Below are 23087 nucleotides of genomic sequence, written 5' to 3'. Positions count from 1 at the left end.
ATTGAGGTGGGCCTCCAGCCCTTGTATGTGCATAGGCTCCCCAGGTGATTCATACTGCTTGGTATGAAGACCGAATCTTGAGAATTACTGCTGTACTGTGACCTGACAGGAATGTCACAGATTTAAAACGTTGGGAAATAACGCTTCAGGGAGTTGTCACTCATAATTTGAGAACAGTTACCAATAGATCTTTGAGAAGCAGCTTAATTGCTTACTTCTAACCCCTCCGTTTAAAGCTTGAGTATCTTTACTCTGTATCAACCTTTGTCCCTCTCCCTGAAGAATATGTGGTTTTATTATAAAGCCATGCCAATCTAATGTTTTAAAATTTTGGGGAAGTTGGGATACTGGACAGGGGTAAATTGCTAAGCTGGAAAAACCAGAGAAGGCGGGAGGGTGGGTAAGACTGAGAAAGGAGGAGTTGCCACCTCGAGCTGCACCTGACAATTACTCAGTGTTAACTGGTCGGTCATTGAGGCTGTGGAAGGGGAAGGCCACTGGGACTGTGCTGTCCTCTGCAGGCAGCTGTGGCCCAGGCAGAACCTCATTGGCACTCAGGCATTTTCTGGAAGCCAAGAAGATAGAGGGAACATCGCTGAGTCCAGGGAATAGCAAAGCACTTTATACAGAAGACTTAATTGGTTTCTCTCTTTCTCTCTCTTAAAAAAAAAAAAAAAAAAAGGTGTGATTCACTTTTTCCTTCCCAGGAAAGGAAATAGGGAAGGTCAGCAAAAGGAGAAAAGGAAAGGTTGGTATTGGTGAAGTAACGGCATTTTGGTTCTAATGTGTGCACTTCATTTGAGTGGAAACAGCGAACAGGTCTGTGCTGGGTGGGGGGCAGTCAGCCACCTTCCTGGAGGGGAGGAGCAGAGACCGCAGCCTGTGCTTCCGCATCCAGGCCTCGCTGGCCTGCACTGCGTCCTGACCCTGGCTGTGCACTCTGGTGAGGGTGGTTTTGCACAGGCAGTGCTGAAGAGGAGGACAAAGGGTCTACAGAGGGGGCTGAGTTGTTCTGTTTGCTGATTGACCTCTCCTCAATCTTCACTCTAGGACCAACTGGTATCTTGAGGGACCCTGAGCTGGGAGCCAGTCTCCACGCCCCTGCCTGGCTCTGCCCTGTGAACGTGAGCATGGCCCCCTGGGAAGGAGATGTTGTAGCTTGTCCATCTGTAACTTGAGGGGATTAGATGAGCTGATCTCCCAGGTCCATGAAATCAGATTAGAAGTTCAGTGAAATGCTTTTTGTAGACGTTAAATAAGGATTTGTTGAACCGAGTTATCCAACAAATGAGCTATGTTTTAGGATTAGAGGCGCGTTTGTGAGGATCCTTTGGCCTTACCTGTCATGTCGTACTATAGGCGTAGGTAACACGCTTGTCAGGAGCCATCCAAACTCAGCCAGAGTGTGCAGCAGAGGGCCGTAGTCCGTTTTGATCTCACAGCCCTGCGTGAATAAGCATAAGCGCTCATATTCCTTTTTTTTTTTTTAAAGATTTTATTTATTTATTCATGAGAGAGAGAGGCAGAGCCAGAGGGAGAAGCAGGCTCCCCGCTGAGCAGGGAGCCCGATGCGGGGCTCGATCCCAGGACCCTGGGATCATGATCTGAGCCGAAGGCAGATGCTTAACTGACTGAGCCACCCAGGCGTCCCAGAGCTCACATTCCTAAGGGCAAAGACCACCAGCTACACGGGTGATTACAATAACGGGTAATGGCTGTGACAGTAAAGGGAGTTCACACTCCATGAAATACAATTTCACCAGCTGCACTCTTCCTGGGCTTTATTTTCTGCTACCTGCTGCCTTCTAACCATTGAACCAAGGTAGGAACACTGGGGATCAGAGTGGAGAGAGGTTTCCATATGGTTCTCCAGAGTTTGGACCTCCCTTCTGTCTTGTTCCCTTGGCCTTGTTCAGGCATCAGACTTTAAGGTGGGGGGCTCGGGAATCTGCCTTTAAAAAAGCTCCTTGTGATTTGGATCCAAATAGTTTATAGACCACAGTTTTAGAAACACTGGTCAAGGGACTGGGAAGTGAGGACAAGAGTTGGAAGTGAAAGTGGGGGAGTGAAAGGTAAGTAGGGCTTAGATGCCGAGTCACCTCCCTGCTTTTTACTCACTTGGAATTGATTTTTACTTGGAGTTTTACCTCTATCCCCAAATCCTTTCCTCCCCCTCAGTGGGATTTCGAGTTTCTTTGAAAATGAGCTATGCCTCTCTCTCTGCCCTTATCAGGCCAGAAAGGCAACGGTGTCCCGGAGAGAGCCTGTTGTAAGGGCCTCACACACACAGCACATCTGAATTCAGAGGGTACGACAGCATCAGCCATGTCATCTCTGATTAGGAAGGACAAGGCTGTGTGCACATTATCTGGCCTGGCGAGAGAGAGAACACCTTTTGGATATTTTTGCCTTTGAAAGTCAATTCACAAGGTAAGAACAAAGTCAGTCACATTGGTTGCTTGGAGATAAAATGGTAGTTGTTGACTGAGTTTTTCTCAGTTTCAGCCAGTTGTCATGGCATGTGTAAAGAGAATCTCAGGGCCAGGGAACTTTACTTAGGATTAGAATGTCAACTCTTTGGGAGTCTACTGCTATCTAGATATAGGTAATTATTTTGCTATCTTATAATGACGTTGAACATTGAGTAAAGGAAATCAACTTTTCACAAATCTGAACAAAGTTTGTTTATGCATTTGTGATGAAATTCTGAACCCTGCACAGACACGTGTTTGAAGGATACTGTATGTATTAGGCAATGAAGATCTTTGTCATGTAAAACTAAATATAAAATTTAAGCTAAATTGTCAGAAAATTGTGGCTTACCTCAATAACGGTCCATTGTTCTACTACGATGGCATCATTTCCTTTCCTAATGGAACCTGGAACGCCAGAGCCTTCTTCTTCGTAGATAAAGAATCCTTCCAAAGATTTAGGCAAAATGTCGCCTATGAGGAAAAGGATACAATCAAGAAGAGTTGCAAATACTGAGTGTTTCTTAAGTTCATTTAAATCCTTAGATAACCCTTTTAGTAAGCTGAAAAGCATATAAATTAATAGGCACTTGTTTTGGCTGAATCAACAACAACCTCCTCCTTCTCATTGAAGGTTATTATTATTATAATTTTTTTGGGAAAGCTCAAGACAGGTTTGCACTTCACTGAATTAAAATCACACTGTAAATATGAAAACTACAATAACAAAACCAAGATAAAATAATATTGTACAATGAGAAGCAAGTGGATTTCCTAAGCCTAAAAAGCATCGGGAAATGACCTTCACCTTGAAATCAAATTTTGGTTTCCAATCTGTATGTTTATGCATATTAATTACACCATTAAGAGAGAAAACATAAAAAATGTTAATCCTTGAAATTACAGGTGTGGTATTAAAACTAAGGTAAGGTAAGACCACTTCAAAAACTATAAACACAAAACAATTCTTTACCTCCATGATGCTTTAAAAAAATAATAAAAGAATGGTAACAGGAAAATCCTAAACAGAAGTCATTGTCAAAAGAATTCCTGCTGGGAAGGAAGTTTTAAGGGAGGGCCTCTCTGACATTTTCTTGAATAGCTGACAATAACCAGCTGGTGAAAACTAAACTGATTTTATGGACATTCTTTTGTCTCTTATTTTGCAATAGGAGACAATTTTCCCATGGTCATGTGCCGGTTAAACATTTTATTTTTTTATACTGTACAATGTCACATCAAAGTCTCCCTGGTGGACAGTGATCTAAATTATAACCTACAAAGTTTTCAAGTGATCTCTTAAGTTTAAAGATAAAGAAGACAAACATAATTTCAATGTAATTTTTAGTTCTGATTTTTATTAACAGGCTATAAACTTTAAGAGAAAATCCTTATTATTATTATTTACATCATTTACACTTAGGGCAGGTCATCATGAAGAATTTACATTGTTCAGACTGGTTCCCAAAAACCCAGTAAAGTTTAATTTACTAGTTGGAATTACAGTATTTGTATATGTTCCATTTCCTTTAAATGTACTTGTCCACTGTCACACGCAAGTGACCAGTGGAAGTAAACCTTTCTGATTGTAAGTTTAGAGCATCAGAAGACCATCTATAAAACTATGTATGCCCCAAGTCCTTTTTTAGCATGGGGGGGGTATGAATTTTAGAAATAATAATATGCTGTGATAATTATGTAATTATAATCTGCCTCTTATTTACTTGGGGATTATATAATGTGAGAACCATCGGTTTTTGTGGCTCTGTGCCTGTTTTCTTGTTTTTAGTATTGGGGTACCCTAGTACTTCTAAATTTCTTTTGGTTTAAAAGAATGAGAGTGTGGTATAGATTCATATAATGCAATACTACACAAGAATAAACAAGCAAGACTCACTGCTGTGTAGCAACATGGATGAATTTCAGATACTATGTTGGGCAAAAGAGGCCAGACACAAAAGAGTACATACTGTATACTTCAACCTATGTGAAGTTCGAAAACAGGCAAAACTAATCTATGGTGGTGGATGTCAGAATAATGCTTACTCTGGGTGGGAGGATATTGACTGAAAGGGGGATGAAGTGGTTTTCTGGGATGATGGAAATGTTCTGTACCATTTTTTCCCCCTCTACATTCCTCCCTCCCAGCTTTATTGAGATATAACTGACATATAAAGAGATGTTTCATATCCTGAACATTTGTGTTCTATTCAGCTGTACACATAAGATTAATGTACTTTACTATATGGATATTATACTTAGGTCCCTCCTTCTCACTTCAGAGCTCCTAGAGCTCTCGCTGACCTTCTTGGGGCCCATGCCAATCCCCAGAGCCACTGATGAAGGATACTTACACGGAGAAAGTACTTATATCTCCTGAAAAATTCTCCCTAACAGAAGTGGTGGCAAGTCAGGGTGGCAGGGAAGGTCTCATGGAGAGTGACTGGGTGCTTGGTGTGTTAAATCTTTCAGGTAATGCGGTGAGGTGATAATTCTGAACAATTACTTAATAACTGTTCCTGAACAGAGTCACTTCTTAACATTACACATCCCAGAACTTCCCACCCAGTAAGCCTTGGCCCACTGGTATGCTGAGAACCTGTTATAGAAGTGCCAAGAATAGGGTGCCCCCTCCTGCTCAGAAAAGCTTTATCCTCTTATACCTGTATGCTTTTCTATGTGTGCATAATGTGAAAAAGTTACAAGGCATTGACCTGATGATGCACTGCCTCTTAATTTTTTTTTTTTAAGCCAAATACCACCAATAGCAAAGGGTAGTATACCTGTATCCTTGAAGGATGGTCTCCAAGTACAGTGTGAAGTGATTTGTAGCAAGAATAAGGTTTCTTTAAAGTCTAATGTTGTATCTTAAAATCCATGCAAACCTTGCATTTTCAACTATATTCCTATTATGTAAAAAAGTACAGTTCTCCATCTCCCCATCTTAAATAATATTGACATTCTAGGAAGAGGTTTATTCTGTGAACCTTTGTACTCCTGAGCACATGGCTGCATACCCCCAGAGTACTTGGATTCTGGTTTGAGAAGCACAAGCTTAAAGGACATGTGCTCTGACACATTCATTTCAGCTACATATGACATTGACATTTCTGTAAATGTGAGGAAAGGTAACATTCCATTTTAGTATTTTTGGTCCACGTGTCATTTTTGGCATTAAACTGCCTAGAGATGGGCCTGGGACCATCTCTGAGAACTGGAGAGCACATATATAAACTCTTACCTCTTCTACCTTGTCTGGAGCCATTCTCTCTTCATACCCTGCTCCAGAGACACAGACCTTTTCCCTGATCCTCTTTCCTGCCCTAGGGTTTTTGAACATCTGGGGGGTGTTTCTTCTGCCTAGAATGGTCTACCTCTGGCTCTCGAATGCTGGCTTTCCAGTCTCAGTGTGATTGGTGCCTCATCAGGCGGGACCTCTGGATGTCTCCTTACAATGTCATGTTGGGTAATGTCACAACACTTCTCTCAATTTTGAAATTAGTCATGTATGTTTCCATACCCATTGCTGCCTGACTGCCTTATGCCACAAGTCCAGCTTTTTGAGAGTAGGGAATATGTCCATTTTGCTCATCATTGTAAACCCAGTGCCTGGCATAGGGCCTGGCATATACATATACGTGAAGTGAATTAATACATGTTTCTTTGTCAGTACTCTACCCTATTCCTCATTCTGATACAGCTTGCCTGCTACCTCCACACAAGCATTTTTATAGGGGCGAAGAGATCGAAATGAATTTAAGTCTAAAAATTCATAAAAAACGGTATGTATGTATGTAGCCTTAAGATGTGGGTGTACTAAACGTGGGAAGAGACTATTCTCTGACATCGATGGGGGCATTTATAGGCTAGTAAAGTATGGGACCTCATGGGTGGTGTGTGTGTGTGTGTGTTTTATACCAGCTGGCAAAGCTGCTCATCTCAGCCCATGCCAACAGCCCACTGGATCTCTACACATTCTGGTAAAATAAAGGGTTTTGTCTTTGTTGGCTCAACTGGGGAAGCCTGTTGAGGGTGAGGGCCCAGCAATGCAGGAGAAGGTCAAATGCAGGAGGCCATTGCAGTGTGAACCCTCAGGCTGCAAGAACAGCAAGATGGCCACTGGGTGCCTCTCCTTTGGGGCTTTTTGAAGCAGGAAAGGCTTGGAGAGTGCGTGGGAAAGGGCACTGAAGAAGAATTCACAATCTCACAACCTCTCCACTATGACCCCACCAAAGGAGAAAACTTTTTAAAAGTTTTGTTCTTCCTCTCTCTCTTTCTAGAGGAAGATATTTTATAAAATGAGATTTATGGAGTAATGTATTTAAATGTCTGTGCAATGTCTGGTTTTGTACTTCTATTCTTCATGATAGGCTGACTTCTGACAACATTCTGGAAGAGGATGGAAGCAAGACAAAATACACATTGTCCCCCATGTGCTTTAGTTGTCAGGCATCAACTGTCCCAGAACAAAGCAACCAATTCAGCCCTGCTTCCTCTGACTTGCTTCTCACAGTGACAGAGGCATGGGTCACAATTTCCCCTCTGCAGCTTCCCTGTGTACTCGTAGGGAAGTCCAGAGTGACACACCCAGTTGCCAGACCCCACAGACCGTGGTGGCTCGTTAGGGCCTTGGCATGGCCTGGAATGTAAAATGTCTAATGAGACATTCCAGAGCTGCTGAGAGGAAGAGATTCTCCCCTGGGCTCTCTAAATAGCTTCTGAGGCTTTGGGAACAAAAGCCCTACAGAGCCTCTAGCTGGCAACTGCTGGGGCTAATTTTATTTTCACCAGGCAAAGCCCAAGGCAGGGATGCCTGAAATGGATTTTGAAAGGAGTATTTTTCGTTTTTCTTTCAGCAGTTGGTCACAAACCAAAATTTGAAATGGCTCCAACTTAAACTTTTTTTTTTTTTCAACTTAGACTTTTTGGAAGGAAGAGAAGGAGAAAAAGAAGAGAGAAAGAGAAATACATGAAGCATAAACTGATCTCTAAGTAGGTGATCCATATGAAAAGTACTGTAACTGCACAGTAAGCCACAGGAAAGAAAACTAACAGCAGAAAATAAGCTCTGGCAGTGGGCGAGGCACTGTGGAGTCATTTTGTACATACTATAGTTTATTAAATTTTCACAGCAGTAAAGTAGGGAATATTTTTATTCGCCTTTTAGGAAAATGTGGCTCAGTAAGCTCCCTAACTTCTCCAGATCACCCAGCTAATAAGCAGAGGACATGGAATTTAAACCCTGGTCTATCTGATCCTAAAGTCCATGCTCTTCTTATTAGATTTTGCTGTTTCCATAAAAGACCGACTTGGGAGAAGTTTCTAATAACCAAAAATACTAAGGAATATCTGTCACGCACCTGCTATGGGCTGTGTGTTATGGGCCATATTTCTGGGTGTTCCAATGGGCTAGATCCTTACTCTTGGTTTCTAGTTAAAAGAACCTATTGGACCATGATTCTTGATAATTTTAAATAATTACCCAAAGTCTTTAGTTCTATTAGTTAAGGTATCCCTGATTTAATGATAGGCTGATTTTCTTTTTTTTCTTTTTTAAAAGTTTTTATTTAAATTCTAGTTAGTTAAACATGTAGTATAATATTGATTTCAGGAGTAAAATTTCATGATTTGTCACTTATATATAACACCCAGTGTTCATCATAACAAGTGCCCTCCTTAATACCCATCACCCATTTAGACCATCCCCTGACCACCTCTCCGCCAGCAACCCTCAGTTTGTTCTCTACTTGAGAGTCTCATGGGGCATCTGGATGGCTCAGTCATTAAGAGTCTGCCTTCGGTTCAGGTCATGATCTCAGGGCCCTGGGACTGAGCCTGCATCAGGCTCCCTGCTCAGTGGGAAGTGGCTTCTCCCTCTCTCTCAGCATCCCCCCACCCCCCCTCATGCTCTCTTTCTTTCTCAGATAAACAGATAAAATCTTTAAAAAAAAGTCTCTTATGATTTGCCTCCCCCCTCTCTTTTTTACTCCTTACCCTATGTTCATTTGTTTTGTTTCTTAAATTCCATGTATGAGTGAAATCATATGGCATTTGTCTTTCTCTGACTTATTTTGCTTAGCATAATACACTCTAGCTCCATCTAACATTGTTGCAAAAGGCAAGATTTCATTCTTTTTGATGGCTGAGTAATATTTCATTGTGTATATATACCACATCTTTATCCATTCATCAGTTGATAGACATTTGGGCTCTTTCTCTAATTTGGCTATTGTTGATAATGCTGCTATAAACATCGGGGTGCATGTGTCCCTTCAAACAGTATTTTTGTATCCATTGGGAAATACCTACTAGTGCAATTGCTGGATCGTAGGGTAGTGCTATTTTTACCTCTCTTCTTTTTTTTTTTTTTTTAAGATTTTATTTATTTGACAGAGAGACAGTGAGAGAGGGAACACAAGCAGGGGGAGTGGGAGAGGGAGAAGCAGGCTTCCTGCCGAGCAAGGAGCCGGATGCGGGGCTCGATCCCAGAACCCTGGGATCATGACCTGAGCCGAAGGCAGACGCTTAATGGCTGAGCCACCCAGGGGCCCCTATTTTTAACTTTTTGAGGAAACTCCATACTGAATGATAGTCTGATTTAAGGATAATAAGGTATATTGAGATCTTATTTGCTTTTTTGTTCTTTCATCTAACCTCACTGAGGTAATTAATTATCCTGTTTTTCATAGACTTCATCCTTCTTAATTTATTTTTCAAGTCTCCTAACTATGAATTTTTCTTCTCTTTTAGCACTAATCTGTTTTTAAAAACACTTTCCCTAGAAAGTAATTTTTGGCAAGTTTTGTTTGTTTTTGTGATAGACATGAATGATTACATATTCTATTGTAACTAAAAGAGGAAGGCTAGGGGAAGTTGAAAGATAAAAGGAGGCAGAAATAAATAGAGTCCATATCATTTTTGAACCAAAGATTATTTTTCTATACAAATTTTAGAGTCAGATATAGACTGGAGTACATGGTAGATAGTGACCAAAATTGGGATAGTGTATAAGTTTGGACAGTAACTGTCAAATGCAATTATAATCCTTCTAACTGGGCTGTTATAATACATCTTATTTGGAAAATCCTAGTCAATCATACAGTGTTTTGTCTATTCCTGACAGTTACAACCCAGCAGCAAACCTTACATTATAATTCTACCACGCATGATGGTTAAGCTTGCATCTATCTATCTCTATCTATCATCTATCTATCATCTATCTATCTATCTATCTATCTATCTATCTATCTATCTATTATCTATCATCTGTCTATCTATCTATCTATCTATCTATCTATCTATCTATCTATCTATCATCTATCTATCTATCATCTATCATCACAATCTCTTTATTATGATTCATAGTGGGAATTCCCACTGGGAGCCTCTGGAGCATCAGCTCCTTCAGGAGTGAAGGCTGAGCCATGGGGAGGAGCATGCAGCTGCAGTGATGGGAAGACAGGGCTTGGGGATGTTCCCCTCAGCTTACTGTCAAGTTACCTTCCACAAAAAAGAACATAGGAAAGGCATGAGGGATCAGAGGGCATTGGATCCTCCAGTTACTTAGTGTTCTCAGAGCCCCCCTCACAAGCCTGTGTTTGGCTGGAAGACAGATCATAGGTCATATCTTCAAGGAGGCTAAGCTTGAAGGCCTTTGTTTCACATAGATATGGAAAGGCCTTGCTGCTTATACCTTGATGTTCTCATCTATGAGCATGCCAACCCATGCCATACAAACTGGAATGTGACTAGGCTTCTTAATTACTGGTCCAGACCAGATGTGACACACTGTCCAAAATCTGGGTCATCAGGACATGTGGCTCAGAGGGAAGAAGTTTTTCCTTAGTGCTAGTTGGGTCTAGTGGAAATTCTGTCATCTGTTTATTTTCTTTCCTTTCAAGGTTGCTAAAAGCAGTGGCAGCAGGAAAGCAAGATAGTTAAGCTTTTAAATTAAAGCTACATAGCTGTGTAATAATTGGAATCTAATTCCTAGTGAATAATACCTGTCCTTTTAGCCACTGATTTTGAGAGGCAAAAACATTTGTACCAACTCTGACACAGGTCAAATTCTTTAGTTATCAATATATCATAATATAAAACTTACCTTTAGATGTTTCCCAGCATACAAAAGAATCAATTAAAGACAAGCCTTGTTTATAATAAAATGTAGTTAACTCCAGCCAATCAGCATCAAGTGTACTAATGACAGATCCTTTTCTTGTTACTTTCATTGACAGGATGCCTTCCTGATAGGTCCAACAGGTTGATTCATCATCAAAAACATTGAATACTGTATACAACTTGTTATCTGGGAATAGGTGTTCAGAAAGAAGAAAAAGTATTTATTTATTCATTTGTTGAAAAGATTCCTAAAATTTTTTTTTATTACTCATGTATTTCAAGCAAACAGACAAGCATAGAGAATAATAAAATTACCTACCACTCAGCTTTATTAAATGTTAACCTTGTGCCTTGTTTCCTTTAGACTTTTTTCCAGGAAATGAGAAATGGATGTAGTTGAGACTCACTTTGTAGTCTTCCCTAATCCAGTTCTCCAGAAATAGCTACTATAATGATTTGGTGTTTATTATTCTCATTCTAGCTTTTACTCTTTTAATGCACATTTATTTATTTATTTATTTTTTATTTATTTATTTTTTAAGATTTTATTTATTTATTTGAGAGAGAGAGAATGAGAGACAGAGAGCATGAGAGGGAGGAGGGTCAGAGGGAGAAGCAGACTCCCCGCCGAGCAGGGAGCCTGATGCGGGACTCGATCCCGAAACTCCAGGATCATGACCTGAGCCGAAGGCAGTCGCTTAACCAACTGAGCCACCCAGGCGCCCTAATGCACATTTATATACCCATTAATATATATTATGTTTTGCAGTTTAAAAAACTTTTAAAGAAGTATGATATTGTATATATGCATTTATAAATTGATTTTTTAAAAAGATTTTATTTATTTAAGAGAGAGAGAGAGCAAAGTGGTGGGGGGGAGGAGCAGAGGGAGAAGGAGAAGCAGACTCCCTGCTAAGCAGGGAGCCTGACCTGGGGCTGGGGGAGGGGGGAGGGTGGCCTCGATCCCAGGAGCCCGAGATCATGACCTGAGCCAAAGGTGGATGCTTAATTGACTGAGCCACCCAGCCGCCCCTACAAATTGATTTGTTTTTATGCTTGAAGTTGAATTAATACATATAGACCTTATTCATTTAGTTAAACTGCTACATAATATTCCAGTTTATTATTCTCCTGTTGATACATTGTTTCCAAAATTTTGTTATTGTAAGCATTATTCATGTCTCATATTTGGGAGTGACTCTAGAATACATATTTAGACATGGAACTGAGGGGTCATATCTACTAGTTTTCCATAAGTTGGCAAATTCTTAACTTGGGGAGTAGTCTATGGACCCACCTATATGGTTATGTTTAGGAAGTCTAACACCACTTGTATTGCGCAAGTACTTGGGGGTATGTATGTTATGTGCATTTTAAAGAAAGATTTTATTTATTTATTTATTTATTTATTTATTTATTTATTTATTTATTTATTTATTTATTTAGAGAGTGCTCGAGTCGGGGGAGGGGCAGAGGGAGAAGGAGAGAGAGAGAATCTCTAGCAGACTCCACATGGAATGTGGAGCCAGATGCAGGGCTCGATCTCATGACCCTGAGATCATGACCTGAGCCAAAAACAAGAGTCAGCTGCCCAATGAACTGAGCCACTCAGATGCCCCTATGTGCATTTTTCTGGATTGAGTCTCCATGGATTTCACCAGATTCTCCAAGGGGTCTTTTGTGTGTGTCTCCCCCCAGCCTCATGCTGCCACCATCCCACACCTGCACACAAAATTAAGAACTATTGCCATAGAGAAATTTTTAAGAAGTATATGATTTATATTAAGAAGTTTATTATTAAGAAGTATATGATTTAAGGAAGTGGAGTCTTATTATTATTATTAAGAAGTATATGATTATTATTATTATTAAGAAGTATATGATTATTAAGAAGTATATGATTTATATTATTAAGAAGTTTATTATTAAGAAGTATATGATTTAAGAAAGTGGAGTCTAGGGTCGCCTGGGTGGTTCAGTCAATTAAGCGTCTGACTCTTGATTTTAGCTCAGGTCATGATCTCAGGATTGTGAGATCAAGCCCTGGGTTGGGCTCTGCGCTGGGAGTGGAGCCTGCTTAAGATTCTCTCTTTGCTCCTCCACCTGCCTTCTAAAAAATTTAAAAAATAATTAAAAAAAAAAAGTAGAATCTAAAGATTGATAATTAAGTTAAGTAGCATATTGGATTTAGAACTTAAAAGGACTGGAAGTAAACACCTGATCTAATCAAAGTTAAGATGGGAACCGGCAGGAATTTAAAGGTAACATTGCGTGGAAGATAGCAAATAGGTCTCTGACCATAGCTCCAACAACTCTTTTGTTTCTAAAATGTTTACACTGCAGGAAAATCAGGATGGTTGTTAGCTAGGGAGCTGGTGAAAAAATGGGATGGTGGTGGTGGTGAGGAGGGGTAAGATGATGAATTAGAAAATGCTTCTGGTTTGTTCTTAAAAAGACTGTGCTGACCATGGTTGAGTGGGTCTCTGCCATCCTCAGAATGCTGAGCATATTTCACTACAACCTAGAAGGCCAATGTACGTGTGTGCAGTGTGTTACACCAGAGTGTGTCTACTACTACTTCTCACAACAACCCCCTTTCTGTGAAGAAATTGAGGTAGTCTGACGCCAGAACTCTTAATTCTAAGGTATGCCTCATCTTTGACTTTCTCTAGTAGTGCTTTTTAAAGCATGCCTGCAAAGGTAGCAGAAAATTCTGAGCAGGCCAAAATACATGAAAAAGTAGTCTCAGTTTCTTGGGAGGAGTTGCCAGTTGGCAAAGTAGAATAAAACTAATGTTTAAAGTTATTTTAGGATGCAGGCAGTATTGTTATATTAATTGTTTCATCATGATGTGCATTTTCATATTCTAATTGATGATCAAAAGAAGCCAGTTAACTTCAAAGGCGAAAACCATCCATGAAGTGGGAAAGGCCAAAACTAAAATTCCCACACACTGTTTTTAAAAAAAACATAGAACAGCTTTCTATATTTATAGAATCACTTTCTGTATACACACACAGCCTCCATTTTATAGGGGAGTTGGTGAATGACTAAATGGGAACAAATTTTCAAAACAAAATTTCCTTATGTGGATGGCATTGTATGACCATGCCAGGGACAACTGTTTGAAAAACTGCCCTACCTTATTTTTGGCTACAGTAATTTCAAAAAAAATCAAGACAAGTTTATATTAGTTTATTCAGCCTTGATAATCTTTGGAAATTTACTTTGCCTCATGTTTCTAAAAAAATCAAAAACTTATTTTTGCTAAATTTAAACTAATATACTCTTTCTACTTATCTTGTCTATTACCTTCTCCCTTTCTGGATTTAGAGTAACTGGGGCTGCCATCTCGGTCCATCTGACACTGTCCACTTTCATGATGAAGTTCTTCCTCAATTCCACTCTCAGACGATTGCCCACTTAATGTTCCTTCATTCCAACTTTTACAGTTTTCCTCCGAAGTGTGTCTCACAGGCAGTGTTGATTCTGTATCTCCATCGTGATTGCTTCCGTTGCAGAATTTAAGTGGTGGATAAGGTTGTGATATGAATCCAACAAATTTCATTCCTCTCTTAGCAGCTATATTAATCTGAAAAGAGATTGTAGAACAAAATGTAAAATTTATTTACATTGATTACTTTATCAATTAACCTATAGGCTTATTAAGGAAATCCACAAGAAGTAAATTGACCACTAACTAAAGACCCATTCATACACAAAGTAATAACCTCTCATAAAGCACTACTCCTAAGACTATGTCACACAATTGGGGCGCCTGGGTGGCTCAGTTGGTTAAGCGACTGCCTTCGGCTCAGGTCATGATCCTGGAGTCCCTGGATCGAGTCCCGTATCGGGCTCCCTGCTCAGCGAGGAGCCTGCTTCTCCCTCTGACCCTCCCCCTCTCAAGCTCTCTCTCTCTCTCATTCTCTCTCTCAAATAAATAAATAAAAATCTTAAAAAAAAAAGATTTCATTAAAAAAAAAAGACTATGTCACACTATTATTGTGACTTCTTCAAACAGAACTGATACACTTTAGAAATTAGGAGAACAGGAATCATGTTTTTCTTCAAAAGGTTACTATTTGGGAAGAACTAATAATTCTATAACATGATTTTTGCAGACTTGTTAACAGTGGTCTCTCCCATTGGGGCAAAATTAAAAACTATTCCAAGAAATCCTCAAAAATAACACAATCTTAATTAATAAAGAAGAAACATTAATTTAAAAGCAAAAACATACAGCATTGTTTGCTTGATGTGGATAAAGAAAAATGTCACAAGTCTAACTCTTGACAAATGTGTATGTATAATGCATAGGCCTGATTCACTCTCAGGAAGCTTTCACATATGCTTATATCTTTTTTTTTTTTTTTAAAGATTTTATTTATTTATTCATGAGAGACAGAGAGAGAGAGAGAGAGGCAAGGAGCAGAGAGCCCGATGCGGGACTCGATCCCAGGACCCCGGGATCATGACCCGAGCTGAAGGCAGACGCTTAACCATCTGAGCCACCCAGGCGCCCCCACATATGCTTATATCTTGATGCTCTTGTCTCCTGTCGGGCCAAACGCTCATGATTAGATTCAATCATATAAGTTAAAGAATAGGATTCAGAAGCACGTAATATAATGCCAGTGAAATAATTTGAGACCTTGAGAGTGGTGATTTTCATGCTGGGCACCTTTCCCTTTCTCTGCTTTTGCTTCATTTCTTTGTTCTTTTTGTATCCATGTTTTTCTCCTCTGTTAAACTGGCAATTCTTTTGAGGACTAGGACTGTGTCTTAATCATTTTTGTACTGTGCTGTTTTGTACCTGTGGGTGCTCTATAAATACTTGTTAAATAAGTAAAAATAAAGAAATAGCAACATCTTTTATTTGGTCACTGTTTTAAACATTTAAATTGAATGATTTTTTTAAAGACTTAGTTCTCTGATAGAGAGAAAGAGAGTGTGCAAGTGGGGTGAGGGGCAGAGGGAGAGGGAGAGAGAATCATCAAGCAGACTCCTTGCTGAGCGAGGAGCCCAATGTGGGGCTTGATCTCATGACCCTGAGATTACGACCTGAGCCAAAACCAAGAGTCAGAGGCTTAACCTACTGAGTCACCCAGGCAACCCTAAATTAAATGTTTTAAATGTTACTTGGGAGGGGAAAAAGACTTATGGTGGCAGTTGTAAATGCAAACACCTATGGTCAGAAATGAAATAAATGAAAAAGGCCAGGAACATTTGGGGCAAAACCAGACAGCAGGGCGCCTGGGTGGCTCAGTTGGTTAAGCGACTGCCTTCGGCTCGGGTCATGATCCTGGAGTCCCAGGATCGAGTCCCGCGTCGGGCTCCCTGCTCATCGGGGAGTCTGCTTCTCCCTCTCCCGCTCCCCCCTCTTGTGCTCTTTCTCTCTCTCACTCTCTCTCTCAAATAAATAAATAAAATCTTAAAAACAAAAACAAAAACAAAAACAAAAAACAGACAGCAATGCCCACAATGGTCACTCAGCTCCAGCCAATGAGGAGAATTCCGAGCACAACGGAGGTGTAGGCGTGTGGAGCTAGGATAGAGGATGACACTGACACAATATCATTGACTCCTATAAATGAACATACTGAGGTTGTAATAATGCATGAAGCCTTAAAAGTAACCATAAATTGTCCTTTGTATCAAATGTCCTGGGAGAGGAGAAAGAAGTGGTAAGGAGGCATGGTATTCTGCAGGTGGGAATGGGTAAATTTATTGTCAGTTCTTTCTCTAGGCCTTCTTAGTTGATTTGGGTGAAAAAGTGCAGAAGGCCTTTTCTATTTTCTATTACTAGAAAGTTTCATCTGGAAAAGTAACAAATAGAGTATTAACATTTTTTCCATTTTTATTGAGTTGGAAGATTGATATTTTAAATTTTTTTAAGATTTTATTTATTTATTTATTAGAGAGTGAGAAACAACATGAGAGGGGAGAGGGTCAGAGGGAGAAGCAGGCTCCCCACTGAGCAGGGAGCCCGACGTGGGACTCCATCCCAGGACTCTGGGATCATGACCTGAGCTGAAGGCAGTCACTTAACCAACTGAGCCACCCAGGCACCTGGAAGATTGATATTTTAAAAATGTTATTTTTATTTAAAAATCCTGGGAAAAACACTTATAAACCTAATTTTAAAAATAGCGAAAATATTGATATAATGGTAAAATGACTTAAAATCTAGCTATTTAACAATAAACTCTTTATGTAAGACAGCTGTTCCAAAATAATATTTGGCATTCATCTGTTGCTCTTGTTCACACGTGGGGCAATGTTCAAATAGTTCATGTGCTATGTTTCCTGAAGGTTTTCTCTTCATGAAGTAACCCCATTACTCTAATTGCTGATATAACAGTACTTTCCTGTTTAAATAGATCTTTAACTGTGTCCAGGAAGTTAAATGCAAAACAAGGGCTCTGTTGGTGATCTATTAAGATTAAATTAGTAGTTACATTTTTGTTTCAAAAGAAATTTTTTGGAGTGGATTTATTCCCAGAAAAACAAATTGAAATTTCCCAGAATAGTAGTAGTAAACAGTATGTGTAACTTGTTTATAAAAATCTAGTCTCAAGGACTGTTCCTGAAAACCTTATTGAATGGTGACTTTATACCTAAAAGGGAAATATCATTAGCAGCTATAACTGGCTATACACAAAACTACAGACACACGTGGCCATTTAAAGCTCAGCAACAATAATAAAAACAATGAACAAATTTCTTACTTGAAATGCCTTAGGTTTTTGGCTGTATTTGCTTAAATAAAACCTAAACCTTACAAATATGTCAATGCAACTAAGAACAAATTTTCACTTAAAATCCTATCAATTTAGAATACTTATGAATGTACAATTTTTCTTGGTTTTAATCAATATGTATATATAGTGTTCAATTTTTCCTTTAAGTTTCAATTAAGTTATATTGTATAGACTTTTCTAGCCCAACAGTCAATATAGTTGTTATGTTCAATCCCCATAAACTGTTACATTGTATCGATGTACCATTGCCTCCTCCTCAGTTTTCCAATTATTGAGAATCTGGCCCCCTACTCACTGTTCATTAAACTATCACTGTTCATTAAACTATCTTTGAATAAAAATGACTTTCTCTCTTTTCTTTCTTTTCTTAAAAAGATTTACTTATTTATTTGAGAGACAGAGTGCACGTGCATGAGTGGGGACTGGGGAGGGGGAGAGTCAGAGAGAAAAGGAGAGAAGTAGACTCCCCGCTGAGCATGGAGCCCCACTTGGGGCTCCATCCCAAGAACCTCAGACCATGACCTGAGCTAAAATCAAGAGTTGGACGCTTAACTGACTGAGCCGCCAGGTGCCCCAAGTTTTTCCCTTTCCAGTTAATTTCTTGGAATAGATTCTAATAAAAGAAATAAAATGGGATTTACGATTTTTATGACCAGACTGCTATTCAGAAACACTGTACTAATTCATTACAATGCCAATTGCAATATATGAATGTTTTCTTAAAGCTCTTCCAACACTGGATTTAATATCTTCAATTTAATTTCTCAGTTAATATTGGTGAGGTATTAATACTGTAAGTTACCTGTATAATATAATATATACTTAATATATTCAAACTCCTCAACCTATTCATAATTGAGTATGTCTACTCGGTATACTCTTTCATTTTCTTCTGGATTTTTTATAGGTAAAAAAAAATTACCCCTTTATCTCATTTGAAATGTGTGGAGTCTATTTTCTACAGAACAATTATCCATTTTCCCAGTAGCACTTACTAAATGATGGTTGTTCCCCCATTTTATTTCATCAAGTTTGTTACCAAACTTCTCATATGTGTGTAAATTTATTTCTGGCATTTCCATTCTGTTTCATTGGCCTGTATTTCTAACTGTACAATTTGATATATGTGCTTCAATATGTTTTAACCTCTGGTAGAAGTCACTCACCATATTTCCCTGTTCTTTTTTTTTTTTTAATATATGTTTTATTTTATTTTTATTTTATTTATTTATTTTTTAAAGATTTTATTTATTTATTTGAGAGAGAGAATGAGAGAGAGAAAGCACATGAGAGGGGGGAGGGTCAGAGGGAGAAGCAGGCTCCCTGCCGAGCAGGGAGCCCGATGCGGGACTCGATTCAGGGACTCCAGGATCATGACCTGAGCCGAAGGCAGTGGCTTAACCAACTGAGCCACCCAGGCGCCCCTATATGTTTTATTTTTTTATTTGACAGAGAGATAGAGAGCACAAGTAAGCAGAGCGACAGGCAGAGGGAAAGGGAGAAGCAGGCTCTCTGCTGAGCAGGGAACCTGATGCAGGGCTCAATCCCAGGACCCTGGGATCATGACCTGAGCCGAAGGCAGCCGCTTACCCGACTGAGCCACCCAGGTGCCCCTTCCCTGTTCTTTTTAAAGTAAGAAAGGAAACTGATGAAGAAGAAATACCAAATATTTCTTGATATCACATGAAAAAATGAATACATGTAGTACCTTTTCTATCAGTTCTTTTGCTATGTCATTTGTTTGTGTCTCATAAGTTAGAGGATATTCCTCAATCACAAGCCTTGGGTGTCTTTGTCCACTGGGTACTGCCGAATGCTTCGGGCTGTAACAGAGAATATATTCATGGTTGGAAGTTAGTTGATTATTTTTAGCTAATATGCTCAATGTAAAAATGAATGAGCAACTCATAAATAAGGTCAAGACAAATTTTTTTTTTCGAGCCTAATGGTTGTCTTCTTAGGTAAAAATACCAGAAAAACAGAGTAACTTTTATTAATTTAAATTTTCTTAGTTTAAACCTCTATTAATTTAATTTCTAATTTAATATGGAAGAAAAAAATTCACCAGTTGTTTTACTAAAAACTGTGAGAAATGATTTTAGATCACTGTTGTATCTCATTTTTATACAAAACACAAGTAAGCGTCCTATTTGAATGCAAATAAATATCATCCTGTCTTTTTCCTTTTTTTCTTCTCTGATCTTTACCCCTTGTTATTCTTAGCCTTGTCAGAGCACTGCTAAGTCCACTGGAAGTAATGCTAAAAGAGGAAAAATAATTTATACATAGTTTATAAGATTTGTAATTAGGACATAAGTGTTGCTACCATGTGATAAAATGGCATGTTTATTTAGTAATGCTTGAAATACTGGATGAGGTTCCACATCATGGTGAAAGCTGGGGCCCATACAAACCCTCTCAGACATCTATAAGTTGGCAATTACTCAGTAGCAAGGCAGTGTCCCTTAAAAGAACAACTGGAATTTTTTAAAGTCTTTATTTTTTTTCAATTTTCCTGTTTTCTCTCTTCTTATTTCATTTTTCTTTCCTCGCTTAGCTCTTTCTTAGTTAAAGTGATCAATAATTAGTCCATCACTAAAAAGAGAAAACAGTTTTTACCCTGGTCTTTGAGATGGCTTGATATAGTTCAAGAGTTGTGTAAAAAAAAAACCTGATGTGTTAAATACATTGGTTTGGTTATTTTCATTCTTCTTTGGAAAGGGCAACTGTAGTTTGAAAACTATCAAACTTACAAGCTAGGCTGGCAAAAATAGTTGCAGTATTGTTTGGGAAAGCAGCTACTAAAAAAAAAGAAAAAAAATGGATGGTTTTTACATCCTACTTTTTTGGGAAAAAGCTGGTAAGTCTATCTGATTTGTGAGAACTTGGAGGGTAGATCTTTTTGCTGTAAAAGTTTTAGAAGGGAGAGATAGTTTCTGTTGCCACTATAAATAAAATAATATAGGACAGTTAAAAAAAAATGCTCAGTGGAAGTGGACTTTGTTGGTCCAGTCAGCTCTTTTAGTCCAGTGATAGGACCTGTAGCTGACGGTTACTCAACTGAAGCTTCTAGGTACTTCTTGAGTCTATTTTCCTTCTCCTCTGTTCACTGACATTCTCACCTAGGACCCATTTGTTTGCAAGGGGCTAAAATCAATGAAGAGCTTTAAAAGGAAGGGGGTGTAAGTTTCCTTCTCTCAATCCAGGTTCAACTACCGGAAAATGTGCTCTAAACCAAACTCCCTAATTATCCTTTATTCCCCATCACTACGTTCAAACTTCCTTTTCTTTTAGCCAAAGAAAACTGTCTCAACTGCTTCCTAGTCTGTTTCCTTAAGCACCAGGCTTACCTTAATTTCAAGCGCAACAGCACTACTCTGTACAGGTAACTTGCAGGTAGGTGTTTCCGCTGCCCCACAGGTTGTATAACAGGATGAATAGCCCCAACAATATATCCTTTAAGATAGTAGTCTTCCACTTTTGTTACTATATCTGAAATTGAATTTATCTTGATGACTTCTGGGTTTGGTGAAGCTGAAATAGCAAATGCAATGAGAAATTTGCACATTTATAAAATATTATTTTATAAAACATTATTTCTATCTATGTGTGATAATACTAAAGAATAGAAAACATATTCGTATGATTTAATCTCAAAATTACCCTAACATGTATTACACCTAAATTAATTTCAGAAAAAAGCAAAAATAACCTTATAAGCTGGTAGATATGTAATATTACCAATATGTTTTAAAGTAGAAATGCCTTACACATATTTTTCAATTAAGGCATGTTTATTTTTTAGGATTTCATTTGAGTGACTGTATTCCACTAATAGATACTGAAGACATACATAAGAGAAACAATATTAAGTGGAAGAGCTAATTGTTTTTACAATTCTGAACAGGATAAGATGCATAATTTTTTAATATAAAATTCATACAAATCTAAAAATTACAAGTGGGGGTAATGATATTTAAGCAGAAATTGTCAAGTGCTTTCTTATTTCTATCACTTACGTGTAACACCCAGTGCTCATCCTAACAAGTGCCCTCCTTAATACCCATCCCTCCACCTTCCTCCCCTCCAGCAAGCCTCAGTTTGTTCTCTTAACTATAAAGTCTCTTATGGTTTCCTTCCCTCTGTTTTTATTTCTCCCCTTCCCCTATGTTCATCTTGTTTTGTTTCTTAAATTCCACATGAGTGAAATCATATGATATTTGTCTTTCTCTGACTTACTTTGCTTAGCAGAATACTGATTGCAATACTTATATAAATGAGGAAAGGAATTGAAAAAGTAAAGGTATCCAGAAGGTCTTTTTTTTAGAGAGAGGGAGAGAGAGAAAAAGAATGGGGAGAGGGGCAGAGGGAGAGAGAGAATCTCAAGCAGGCTCCACGCCCAGCACAGAGCCTGACATGGGGCTTAATCACACAACACTGAGATCATGACCCAAGCGGAAATCAAGTGTTGGATGCTTAGCTGATTGAGCCACCCAAATGCCCCATAAGTTCTCTTTTAATAAGTAAAATTCCTAAATGTAGAGGAACTTCAAATGCAAAATTGATATGCAGTTTAATTATCCCTTTGAAGCAGGGTAAATCTATAGAAACTATAGAGCTGTCCAATGTGTACAATTTTTAGTAAAAGGAAAAGGATGTGTTATTTGGGAAAATGTTCTTTATGTTCAAGCAGAATTAATTTAAAAAACAACTATTTTCTGCAACAATATTCCTCATTTTCTGGAAAACAATCAAGAATTAATATCTAGAAATAGACCTGCAATTTGATTATCTTGAGTAACAAAACATACGAAATTAATTCCAGATATGGGCAATGCTGGCTGTTGGCCTTCTGTCAGTTTGGTCAGGGGCATCCAGCAAAGAACTGCAGCTAATTGCCTGAACACAGGAAGGAGGTTAAGAAGCAGACAAAGAAGAAGGGTCAGAGGAAATCCCCATCTCCTCTTACACTAATATCCACGTGATGGAACAGAAATCCACCAACACTGGGTTTTCATGCCAACTTCTCAAAAGAAAATAAAACACTCAGTAGGAAAGTTATATAAACCAAGACAAATCCATTTCCACAAATTCTGATCCTCTTGTAGATTTACACTAATCTATTTACAATATATCTTCTTTATCATTATGTGTAAGAACAACAAAAAAAAGAGAATCATCTTGGACTTTGAAGAAACAGCTGGATTTCATTGCAAAACGGTCCTGTTGTCTGTGGTTGTGTGGCAATCACTCTGTGATTCATTTGGTTTTACTTTTTTTTTTAAAGATTTTATTTATTTATTCATGAGAGACAGAGAGAGAGAGAGAGAGAGAGAGAGAGAGAGGCAGAGGGAGAAGCAGGCTCCCAAGGAGCAGGGAGCCCGATGCAGAACTCGATCCCAGGACCCTGGGATCATGACCTGAGCCGAAGGCAGACGCTTAACCATCTGAGCCACCCAGGCGCCCAATTTGATTTTACTTTTTAAGTATTTTAACTAAACCCTGATTTCCAAACAAAGAAAAGGAAAAACTATAAAACAGAATAAACTGTTAAGACTAAGGAATGAAACATAACCTAAACTTTTTACAATTATATACTAATTCTACAAAAATTTTTTTAAAATGCAGTCTTTTAATGGATCTTGTTGCATATTGTAGAAAGTGGAAATGCTTTAGCCTGACACCAAAGAATCTTCATAGTCTGGCCTCTTTCTTCTCATTCAAACTTCAC

The 23087-nt window shown here is 38.6% G+C and overlaps 1 protein-coding gene across 1 annotated transcript in view; it reads right to left on the bottom strand.

Annotated features, from left to right (window-relative positions):
- Positions 1 to 23087, bottom strand: part of RFTN2 (raftlin family member 2) — a 65957-nt gene that overhangs the window by 24933 nt on the left and 17937 nt on the right. Inside the window, exons 2-7 of the mRNA XM_035007458.1 lie at positions 20707 to 20890; positions 19065 to 19179; positions 13905 to 14184; positions 10576 to 10779; positions 2824 to 2945; positions 1341 to 1444 (exon numbers count right to left, since the gene is read on the bottom strand). Of these exons, the coding sequence (XP_034863349.1) occupies positions 1341 to 1444; positions 2824 to 2945; positions 10576 to 10779; positions 13905 to 14184; positions 19065 to 19179; positions 20707 to 20890 (1009 nt within the window). The remainder of the gene's footprint in view (positions 1 to 1340; positions 1445 to 2823; positions 2946 to 10575; positions 10780 to 13904; positions 14185 to 19064; positions 19180 to 20706; positions 20891 to 23087) is intronic.

This window comes from Mirounga leonina, unplaced genomic scaffold (assembly GCF_011800145.1).
Source record: "Mirounga leonina isolate KUSES-001 unplaced genomic scaffold, KU_Mleo_1.0 Mir_151, whole genome shotgun sequence".
NCBI lineage: Eukaryota > Metazoa > Chordata > Mammalia > Carnivora > Phocidae > Mirounga > Mirounga leonina.
Note: the sequence above shows the minus strand (reverse complement) of the source record. Positions and strands in the feature narration are given on the sequence as shown.